General features: G+C 41.8%; 1 protein-coding gene across 5 annotated transcripts in view; it reads left to right on the plus strand.

Annotated features, from left to right (window-relative positions):
- Nucleotides 1-5,710, plus strand: part of FAM169B (Protein) — a 41,054-nt gene extending 35,344 nt beyond the window's left edge. For 3 of the 5 annotated variants that reach the window (XM_026709401.2, XM_087941873.1, XM_087941874.1), the window contains one exon: nucleotides 596-5,710. In XM_026709401.2, the coding sequence (XP_026565186.2) occupies nucleotides 596-805 (210 nt within the window). In that variant the 3' untranslated portion in view covers nucleotides 806-5,710. The remainder of the gene's footprint in view (nucleotides 1-595) is intronic. The other 2 variants (XM_087941876.1, XM_087941875.1) reach the window with 2 other exon arrangements.
- The last annotated feature ends 5,955 nt before the right edge of the window (nucleotides 5,711-11,665 follow it).

Below are 11,665 nucleotides of genomic sequence, written 5' to 3' on the forward strand. Positions count from 1 at the left end.
TTTCATTGCAGTTTCTTATGCTATTGCTACTTCTTAGCCTTGGGTTTTTTTAATAGTCTTTAACGTTTTTAAATAATAATTATTATTACTTTTGGAATTTATTAACTTTTTTTTTTTTTTTAGCTTTGCTAAGTGCCACTTAGAGTCACTTGTTTAATGTGTGGGTATATACATTTGATATACAGTAGAACCTCTGGTCACTAACGTTTCTGATCATGACCAATGAATTATGGTCGTGACCAGAGGGTTCTACTGTATCGATAAGTAAAATAAAAAATATTTCTATGAACTCCATGCAAGCATAAAATGTCTGGTCAGCTAGAATAATCTTCTTACAAGAAGAAGACAGGATCGATCTCTGTTTCCATTCACACACACACACTTTGGCATGGAAATGTATTTGGATTTGTAAAGATTCTCAAAGGTCCCTTCAAACTCTGTTATTTTTGTTAGTTATTCCGATAGTTATTCTGTTAGTTATTTAGTTATTCTGTTAGTTATTCAGTTATTCTGTTAGTAATTCTGTTAGTTATTCTGTTAGTAATTCTGATAGTTATTTTGTTATTCTGTTATTCTGTGTCTGTTTTGATTTAAGAGTCTTGGCTGTATCCCACATCTCGGACCGCTGCCAGACAAACCCATGGCAGATCATGGTGACCGTAGAGGGCCCCCAGACCTTCCTTCTCAGAGCGATGACCTTCAACTTCAGTTGAAAGCTGAAGAACCAAAAAAACCGAAGAAAAGAACACACAGAGAAGAACCAGCTGCAGAGAGCGTTGCGAAGCACTTGAGGACAATCTCCTAATTTTTGTAAACAGCAGAAGTAAGAGAAAACACATGAAACCCGAGGATCAAGTAGCAACTCGGGAAATCTCTAGTGAATATTTCTTCATCGATTGACATGTTTAGGTGACTCTACCCAATGTTTAAGGGACGTGGTGGTTCAATGGCTAAGATGCTGAGCTTGTCGATCAGAAAGTTCGGCAGTTCGGTGGTTTGAATCCCCAGCACCGCGTAACGGAGTGAGCTCCTGTTCCTTGTCCCAGCTTCTGCCAACCTAGCAGTTTGAAAGCATGTAAAAATGCAAGTAGAAAAATAGGGACCACTTTGGTGGGAAGGGGATAAGATTCCATGCACCTTCAGTGTTCAGTCCTGCTGGCCACATGACCACAGAGACGTCTTCGGACAGCGCTGGCTCTTCGGCTTTGTAATGGAGATGAGCACCGTCCCGTAGAGCCGGAAAACAAGTAGCACAGATGTGTGAGGGGAACCTTTACCTTTACCTTTACCTATCCAGTGTTTCTCCGCTGTGGCAATTTGAAGAGACATTGACTTTAACTCCCAGAATTCCCCAGCCAGTCTAGGTGAGGAATTCTGGGAGTCAAAAGTCCACATATCTTGAGTGATTCTTGAGAATCAGTGCTCTACATTTTCTTGAGAATCAATGCTCTACAGGTTCCGTTAAAACGACCTGTTTAACAGAGCCACTATAAAACGTGGATGAGGCAATGTTCGTATTTGGAAGTATTCCACATGCATTGCATTTTTCTTATGATAACCCTAAGATCGTTTATGTCCTAGTCACCTCCCGTCTTGACTGTTGCAACATGCTCGACATGGGGCTGCCCTTGAAAAGCATCCAGAAGCTCCCCTTGGTTCCAAATCCAGCGGCCTGCTTCCAGGTGCAATTTCAAAGTGCTGGTTGTCTCCTTTTGTCATGCCTGAGCCGGAGCTGGAGCCGACGGAGATCGAGGGGGCAGCTTCCTTGGCTTCAGAGGAATATGGGGGAGGAGCAGGCCGAGGCAGCCCAGGGCCCCTCAGGATTGGGGTGGCTTGTTAGAAGGGAGGAATAGGGGAAGGGTGACTGAGAGAGGGCAGGCAGTGGAGACGAGGAGCGATGGAGCTCAGGTGATGAGCAAGGACCGCCCCTCCGGATCCCTGAGCACGGAGAGTAGAGAGAAGATGGGAACAGCACAGACTGACTTTATGACTAGGGAGAAGAGTGCCCCACCCCTCTTCACAAGGCACACATGGGCACTGAGAATTAAGGAGACATTGTGGAGAGGGGTGTTTGTCGGGAACAAATGCTGAATTGGTAGAGTTTGGTGTGCTGTTGAAGACAATCTGGAGTTTGCGGGACTGCTTCTTCCTTGCTTCGTGGACTCATTATTTGTTTCTTGTTTCATGGACTGTGGGCGTGGCTTAGGTGGTGGGCGTGGCTTGGTGGCCATGTGACTGGGTGGGCGTGGCTTGGTGGTCATGTTATTGGCTGGATGTGGCCAACTCAACATCACTCACATCGAGGCACGCATCTCCCCGCCTGGCCTCTCATGACTGTGGGGATGCTGCAACAGTTGTAAGTGGGGAAAAATGGTCATAAGTCACTTTTTTCAGTGCCCATTGTAACTTTGAGTGGTCACTCCACACAAGCAAAGTACCAGCAAAGGAGGGGAAAAAACTCCAGAGAAGTTCCTGAGAAAGGAAGTCCAGTCCTGCCAAGAATGTATTAAGGGTTAATGGAGAGGCAGTTTCTGTAAGCAACACCAGAATGTTTCCTTCCTGCCTTCCTTACAGGATTAGGCCAGTACTTTCTTCTAACAACCGGTTCTCCGAACTGCTTAGAATGTTAACAACCGGTTCTAGTGAATAGGTGCGAACTGATAGAATCCCACCACTGCACGACCACCCAGTCACATGGCCAGGCCTACCAAGCCCCACCCACAGAACAGCTAGTAATTTTTTTTGAATCCCACCACTGAGTGGAGGCGTTTGTTGAATTAAGAGTTGCTGCAACAGTTGTAAGTGTGATAAATGATCATAAGTCATTTTTTTTCACTGCTGATATAACTTTAAATGGTCACTGAATGAATGGTTGTAACTCAAGGACTAGCTGTAAAAGTTTCAGTAGCTTCCCACTGCTGGAAGGAAAATATGGTCTGTTTCCAAGATGGAAGGAAGATGCTGGAAATTAAAATGGAGGCAGGCTGCATAGAAAGAAGGTCTCTGTTTATTTGGATGCCAGAAACTTTAGTGACAGCAGCGTGTTTCTTGGGTGGCTGAACAATTGGCTGGGCGAGTGGATGGATTTTTATAGGGCTCTGGGATTTTGTGTTTGAGATGCTCCAGCGGGTTGTGCAATATAGTGAGCCTTGTGTCTTTTGCTATTCTAACGATGGTGGATAAATCCTCTTCTGTCTTAAAGGTCCTGTCCTGTCCTTGGAATTTGGGTGGGGGAATGTAGATTTTAGAAGTCTTTCTACTTTTTAATCCATCAGCTCCAGACTTCTGTGGGAGCTGTGGCTGAAGGCATTTTGTTTAAGAATAGATTGGCCCAGACTTTGTGAACAGATACAACATCTCCATTCCAAAAGGCCAACCTCATTAAGCTTCTGCTTGAAGCTGTTTTCCTATGGCAGGAAGACTGAGGATGCTTTCTGCCTTTAAGAACACGTTTCTCCATTTTTCCTTTGGGGAAAATATAGTATTTTGACTCTTTTAATATTCCCTCAAAATATTTCATTCTCTAGGAGCGGGTTGGGGCTTCCTATACTAGGTCCTCATATTTAATTCTCCAATTTTTAGTTGACCAAAGACCACCCTAGATTGTTGAAGGCCTACAACAAAGGGTCCTCTTTTAGAATCCCACTTAGATCTTCAGCTAATCAACTTGATTAGGTTTGACTGAATGAGACCCTCTTGGCTTGATCTTCAAGGAAAACAGCACTCTGGGTTGATGAAACCAAATAGATATTTGGCCTCATTTTGAAACAGTTGGCATTTAGTTGCTGGAGGGTTGAATCCAGTGTTCTTAGCTTTCTCTCTTATTTCCCACCCTGTCCTTTTCTCACCCATTAAGGACTATAGTTTAGGATCGCTGGATGGGTCATTTGTTCCGGGAAGAATTAGATTACCATGGACAGAAGTGAGTCTAGGACTCGATTAGTCTTCTAAGACCTGTCCTGATTGTTAGCAAAGATCAGCCAATCCATTGAGTACTGTTGGAAGAAATTTCCATCTGGTTCAGTTCCAAGTGGGAAGAAAAGCACTGGAAACGTGGAGGCTGATGGGAAAGATGGTTTAATGGAGCAGAACCATCAAGCACATGGTCCTAGTGCAGCTGACCACATGGAGGTGGAGAGAGAGAGGGGTATTTATACCTTCTCTTGGGCCTTGTCCTTGAGCTTCCTGTTCCTGTGCAAGAACACGTATTCTATTAGCTGTCGTCTGACTCCCATGCTAGGAGTTTGTCTGAGATAAGTTTGGTTGAAGCCTGGTGGGTGATTTTGCAATGCGGTGAGCCCCGCTGCTAGATAATCCTATTGTGTCCTGGAGGGTCATATCTTAATCCCATCACCCTGGAGCTGAAGGTCTTTTGACTTGTAGATAGGCTGGCTTAGTCAACGGGCACTAAATATCTTCCAAGGGCTGAAGCTTTCTGTCTCCCTTAAGATTTCTCTTTTAGGGGAAATATAGTATTCTGCCTTTTAAATATTTCCTCAAACATTTCATTCTTCTAGGAGGGCTGGGTGCTAACTTTCTACAGTACTTTGTAGGAAGAATTAATACTTCTGATCTGGGGAACAAAGGAAAGTGGATTAGTAAGCTTTGGTGAATCTCCCCCTCCCCCCCAAAAAAAGGAAAAAAGGGGAAAAAAGAATGTAAATGTATCTGGAACTCAACGTTAGTGAAACCTTCGTAATTCATGCTCCTTTCAACGAAGCTGGCAAGGCTCGTATGTTCATCAGGTCTGCTAATTAGCCAAACAGCATGAATACAAACATTATCATTGCCATCCAGTCTAGTAATGTTAAAGTAAAATAGACCGCTAGATGGGTAATTAACCTAAAATGTATTACCCTCTTTCGCCAACAATACGGCTTCCCCCAATAGGAAGTCCCAGCATGTTTTATAGGCATGAAGTGAAATTAAGCCCCTCTCCCCAAATTAAGGCCTATATTAAAACATGTGAAATTGGGGGGGGGGGGAATGGAGGAGGGGCTTGCCGTTAGGAAGTACTTTTGTGGCACACCCGGATATGGTGCTGCCCGCGTTGACCCCGATACGAAGTGCCCCGCCAACGCCGAGGTCAACATCCAAGCCGTCACTGCCCGCCTGCTTGAAGATGCAAGGGGTGGGGGGAATTAAGTCACCCCAAAAAAGACGGTCTAGCCATTTTTTCGGGGCTCAAAAAAAATAAATAAGACCCGGCCTTATTATATGAGAAACACGGTAGGAGGAAACTGAAAAATGGCAGGGTTTTGCTCAGCGGAGATTAGGAAGAGAATCCTCTTGCTCTGAAGTTATTTTGAAAATGAAAACTAAAATATTTTTGGGAACCTCAGTCCTTGGATAAGGTGGCAAATCATGAATTGCGTTATGAGGAAAAGCTTTGGAAATGTCAGGTGGTCTTAGATCAGCCAAAACTCACCCCATTCATTATCTTGAAAAGATTCCTTGTTCTGAAAACGTTTTATTATGAGCTCCTGCTTTTAAAAGTGCAGGAAAAGGATGAACGTTTTAATCTCGGCCACAGGATGGTGCTACTGCACTTTACATGAATTTATTTAATTTCCTCCCTGCCTCCCGCCCCAAATAAGAGGCCGTGAACTTTTTCCCTCTTTGCTATGGAGAGAGTTTTTTTGTTCTTCTTTGATCCTCATGAAGTATATTAAACACGTCTTAAGCATATTAAATAAAGTAACGTTCGCCCGCTCTGCGCTCTCTTTATTTTTGTAGCTTCGGCGTATCACCTGGTGATCAAAGATAGACGTGGCACCTGGTGAGGCCTCAGCCCTTGAAAACAATCCTGAAGGTGTATAACAGTAATTAAATTCAAGGTGTGGAAGATAATTGTGGTCTATCTTGAATAAAAGAGTTTATCGCAGCCAGATCTCTCGCTTACCCTGGCTAATCTCAGAAAACTAAGCAACTTGGAGTTCACAGAACATAGAACAAATAGCAATGAAAGGGAATTTGGTGGTCTTATAATCCAACCTCACCTCAGGCAAGAGACCCCATACCATTCTGGACAAATAGCTGAGGCTAAACTTTATGAAGAATGGTTGCAGGAATTGGGTATGTCTAGTTCAGTGAAAAGAAAGACTAGGGGTAACAGGATAGCAGCCTTCCAATATTTGAGGCGCTGCCACAAAGAAGAGGGGTGTGTGTGTCAACCTATTCTCCAAAAATACCCGAAAGAAAGAACCAACCTAGATCTGAAGAGAAATTGTCTGACAGTGATAACAATCAGTGGAAAAACTTGCCTCCAGAAGCTGTGGGTGCTCCACCACTGGAAGGTTTTAAGAAGAAACCGGACAGCCATTTGTCTGAAATGGAATACAGGGTTTCCTGTCTGAAATGGAGGTTGGACTAGGGGATCTCTAAGGCCCCTTCCAACTCTGAAAATCTCCAGTTATGGAGCACCCAGGCAAGCCTTTCCGCTGATTAATTGTTCTCATATTTAGGAAATATGCGTTCAGGAACCCCACAACCTGTAGATATGTAAAATAAACAGTTTAGCCAACGTTTTCGCAGATGGGATTTTCGGACAAGGTATGAAATGTACCTGTTTGGAAAACAAATCGGTTACTACCCAAATAACTGTATTCCCCCCCCCACTTTCAGGTAATTCCACTATAAAATCCGTAGAAATTTCCTTCCATGGAGCAGTTGGTCTAGGCACATTTTGTAGTAAGCCTGCTGGTTTACCAAGAGGCCGTTTGGCTGAGGCGCAAATAGGACAACTAGCTACATAACTCTCAATGTCCTTTTTCAAGCGAGGCCACCAAAATTGCCTTTTAACCAAGTGTAAGGTTTTCACGAATCCAACATGTCCAGCAGCTTTAGAGTCATGAGCTTGCTGTAATATTTGGTTTCTCAACTTCGCTGGCACATATAATTTGGCCCCCACCCACGCGAATCCATCTCAAACCGTACAGTTATTTGAGTGAGCAAGGAACCAATCATCAAGTTTTAGAGCGTCTCTTAATTGTGCAGTCAAATAATTTGATAAATCAACCTCCTCCTTTTTCTGGGCTCTGGTAACCACTGGAGCTGCCAACTGTTTGGTTGGGACAATAGGCTGGACCACTTCTTGGCGAGCACTGTTATATTGAGGTAATCTAGATAAAGCATCCGCCATGAATTTCTTGCCCCCTGGAATGTAATTCAGTGAAAAATAAAAGCGCTTGAAGTACTGCGCCCAGCGAACTCGCTTGGGAGACAGCTTCCGGGGCATTTTCAAAGCCTCCAAATTTTTATGATCCGTCCACACCACAAATGGGTGTTTTGCCCCCTTTAAGAAATGTCTCCAGGTTAACAGAGCCCAGCGAACTGCAAAAGCTTCTTTACTTTGTATATGTGATTTACTCACCCATTTTATCAGATTCAGAATAATGTCAGCTGGTGCTCCAGTCAAAATCCAAGAAAGAAATACTTAGGCTCCATTAATCAGAGAAAATATATCTTTTACTGGGAAGAAGAAGAAGAGGAGGAGCAGGAGCAGGAGCAGGAGGAGGAGGAGGAGGAATACTTAGACTCCATTAATCAGAGAAAAGATATCTTTTACTGGAAATCAAGTGGTAGCAACAAAAGAATTCTGAATCGGAGGAAAACGGGCACGTAAATCACATATACAAAGTAATGGCAACGTTCCCACCCCCAATAGTTCAATTGGCTCATCCAATTAAAAGTTGAGTATATCATCATGTGGGCATCTCCAGGTGGTGATGAGGCCTCTGTCCGTTGACCTTGACATATTTTGATAAAGGTTTGCAGCTGCGCATAGCACAGGATAGAAACCTAAGCAAGAATGTATCCCACCCCAGTTTATACAGTTCTGGTTTGTAACACCTCCAGCTCACTTCCCATAACCATATCCCCCCTCCCCCCCCGCCCCCCGTTACTTATGACAGCCGAAAGATGCAAAGCAAAGGGAGAAAACCTTGAAGGCTGACGCAAAGCGTGTTTTATTTTGGGCTGAAGTTATCTTGGTTGGCGTCTTTCCAACAGACTATCCTTGTTATCTCCTTGAAGTTGGTAATTACTTATCCTGGTCCATTGTGGAAATTCCTTCATTGTAGTTTGTTTTAGTTTTTTATTTCACCTCTATCTGCTCATTAAGTTCGAACTGTATTGCTTTCTTTTGAAGACTATTTTTGAGTATGTTTTATCTCCACCTGAGAATTATTGAACACTGGGGCCAAGTTGGAGGCATTAAAGGACATTTATTTACATTTTGGATTTTGTTACGTTTGTGTTACACTCCGGGTCATCACATTCTCTTTTATGACCTTCTGACAAGGAAAGTCAATGGGGAAGCCAGACTCACTTAACAACCAAGTTACTAATTTAACAATGGCAGCGATTCGCTTAACAAATGTGGCCAGAAAAGTCGTGAAATGGGGCAAAACTCTCTTTAACAAAAAAAAAGTCTCACTTAGTGACATAAATTTTGGGCTGAGTTGTGGTCGTACGTCGAGGACTACCAGTATTCATTATGGGGGAGGGGGGGAATTATTTGGTACTCTTTGCACCTCCCAGGACCAATTAACAATACGTATCGAGACACCACTGTATAAAATTAATGCCTGGATGTTGTGGGGGAATGAAATGTATCTTGAGAGCTATTCTGTGTGAGGACGTTCAGCTTTCTCTGTTGCCGTATATATTCTCGTGTCTCCTTGGCATTTCCTCTGGTTGTATCTTTGCAAAATGCCAGGCAAAGGGCAAAGAGATAGATTTAGAACTGGCAGAAGCACGTTCAGACCCTGAGATGGCAATAATCTGGCTTTTCCCCAATAATAGTGTCATCTCTCGATATAAAAGCGAAATACCACTCACGCATCATCACAAAATCTCCATAACCGTAGAGCCTACAAACTGGAAATTTGGCACGTATGTTCCTCTTGGCTTCTAGGTGCTCACTAAGAAAGGATTTTTCGAAATGACCATCAGAGCATTTAGTATTTTGTCTATTATTATTAACACATTCTGATGCTAAGGAGTTCTACTGCCCGTCCCCACCTGAAAAAAATCTCTTCCAAATGCAAAACACAAGCAGAGGAGTTTCAGTTTTAGTTTCCCAGCAGCAGCAAGAAGCTTTAGTACAGAACAGTTGAGCTAAGCCACGCCCGGGCTCCTTGCTGTCTCCTTGCTCACACAGCAAATACTGTTTCAGTTTCCAAACAGCCCTCAACTCTCTCACACACTGACAGGATGCTAGCCAGATGAATACCAATGGATGCTGGTAGGCAGAGGCAGAATTTTTTTTCTTATTTTCCTCCCCAAAAACTTAAGTCCAACCACATAGTTTTATAGTGAAGCACGGGTATAGAGCGTGGGTATATATGTGGGTATGTGGCCTCTTGCATATTTATTCATTTTTTTATTTTGTCATGCTCATGTATATATTGGAGGTGGTAACCCTTTGAGAGCTGTGTACAACAAAATTTCATTTTAATGTTTGCCGATTAGTGTATATTGAAAATGACAATATTGTTCTGAGTTCTAAGTCTACAGTGAGAAAGAACTGAGAAGGCAATGAATTGAGGGTACAGGTAATCCTCAGTTTATAACCCCAGAATTTCCATTGCTAAGTTTGCCGGTTGTTAAATGAGTTCCAGATTTTATGATGGTTTTGCCACGGTTGTTAAATGAATTACGGCAGTCACTAAGTGAATCTGTCTTTTCTATTTGCTTTGCTTGTTGGAAACCAGCTGGGGAGGCTGCAAACGGTGATCACATGATCTCAGGACAATGCAACTGTCAAAGCAAATAGAAATAGACTTATATACCAGTAGCACCAGAAGTTTTATTCAACACCCAGCACTCTAGGCTAGATTGGGAAGAAAGAAAAAGAAAGAGAGAGAAATAAAGAAAAAAGAAAAAGAAAGAAAGAGAAAAGAAAAAGAAAGACAGAAAAGAGAGAGGGGGAGGAAAACGAAAGAAGGGATATAAAGGAAAGAATGAAAGAGAGAAAGAAAGAACTGGTCAGAACCTGCTGAAGACCACCACCGCCATATTGGGTCAAAAAAAATCATGCAACCATAATGTAAACGTGACGTATGAACGTCAAACATCTAGATATTCCTTGCACCCAGATTCAAGTGGTTTTAATAGATATACAGATATACAGTATATTATTTTGTTTTGTTATTGATACCGTCTTAATTTTGGATTGGTGACTGCCAAGAGTTCAATACAATAGCTACATAAATGTTTTCAATAAATAAATAAATGTTCTGTGGATTTAATAAGGAGGTTTGCCAATAATTTTCTCCATGATTTATAATAAATCTCTTATAAAAATGCAGACATCAATTCAAAATATGTTTTAAGAAATGCATTTATATTTGGGAGGTTTGTCTGGAAAAACAGGGCCCGTAGGCAAAAATTGCACAAAAATGCAGACATTGGAATGTATATCAGTGTTTAAATATAATGCACACATTTGAAATGACAGCAACGTTCAACTTAAAATACTTACCAAATGAAGACATAGAGAGAAATTGAAATTGACAGTTTTTTCTCCCCATCTGTCATTCCTGCTTTAGTGGGCATGCAATGTTCTGTGTTGTAAGACTAATTCCTACATAAATTGCCTAGGATGCTACAAAGTGTTTTCAGCAGCAGCCATTCGTATCCAATAACATAGATCGAAATGCCTTTATGGAAAATAGAAGAGTTAACAACATTAAGCAGGAGATAATAGATTAGGATATTACGTAGGAGTTTGGCAGGGAACAAAGTCTGTGATGGCTGCTTTGAGAGGCAATGTGCGTAGTCAAATAGATTTAGCTGCAATTGCAAAAAATTAAACAATAACAACTGGAAGGGGCCTTGGAGGTCTTCTAGTCCAATCCCCTGCTCAAGCTGAGCAGAGACCCTACCTATACCATTTCAGACAGCTGGCTGTCCAGTCTCTTCTTGACTGTTGATGAATCTATCTTTTCTTTTACGTATACTGAGCATTTGCACCGACAAATTCCTTGTATTTCCAATCACGCTTGGCCAATAAGAATTCCATTCCATTCCCATTCCATTCATTCCATTCCATTCCATTCCATTCCATTCTATTCTATTCTATTCTATTCTATTCTATTCTATTCTATTCTATTCTCCTTCCTTCTTTCTCTATTCCATTCTATCCCATTCCTTATTCTATTCCGTTCCGTTCCGTTCCGTTCCGTTCCGTTCCGTTCCATTCCATTCCATTCCATCTATTCTATTCTATTCTATTCTATTCTATTCTATTCTATTCTATTCTATTCTATTCTATTCTATTCTATTCTCCTTCCTTCTTTCTCTATTCCATTCTATCCATTCTTATTCTATTCCATTCCATTCATTCCATTCCATTCCATTCCATTCCATTCCATTCCATTCCATTCCATTCTATTCTATTCTATTCTATTCTATTCTATTCTATTCTATTCTCCTTCCTTCTTTCTCATTCCATTCTATCCCATTCCTTATTCTATTCCATTCTTCCATTCCATTCCATTCCATTCCATTCCATTCCATTCCATTCTATCCTATTCTATTCTATTCTATTCTATTCTATTCTCCTTCCTTCTTTCTCTATTCCATTCTATCCATTCCTTATTCTATTCCATTCCATTCCATTCCATTCCATTCCATTCCATTCCATTCCATTCCATTCTAT

The sequence above is a fragment of the Pseudonaja textilis genome, chromosome 13 (genome assembly GCF_049901715.1).
Source record: "Pseudonaja textilis isolate UNSWEBS1 chromosome 13, rPseTex1.2, whole genome shotgun sequence".
NCBI classification, from domain to species: Eukaryota; Metazoa; Chordata; class Lepidosauria; order Squamata; family Elapidae; genus Pseudonaja; species Pseudonaja textilis.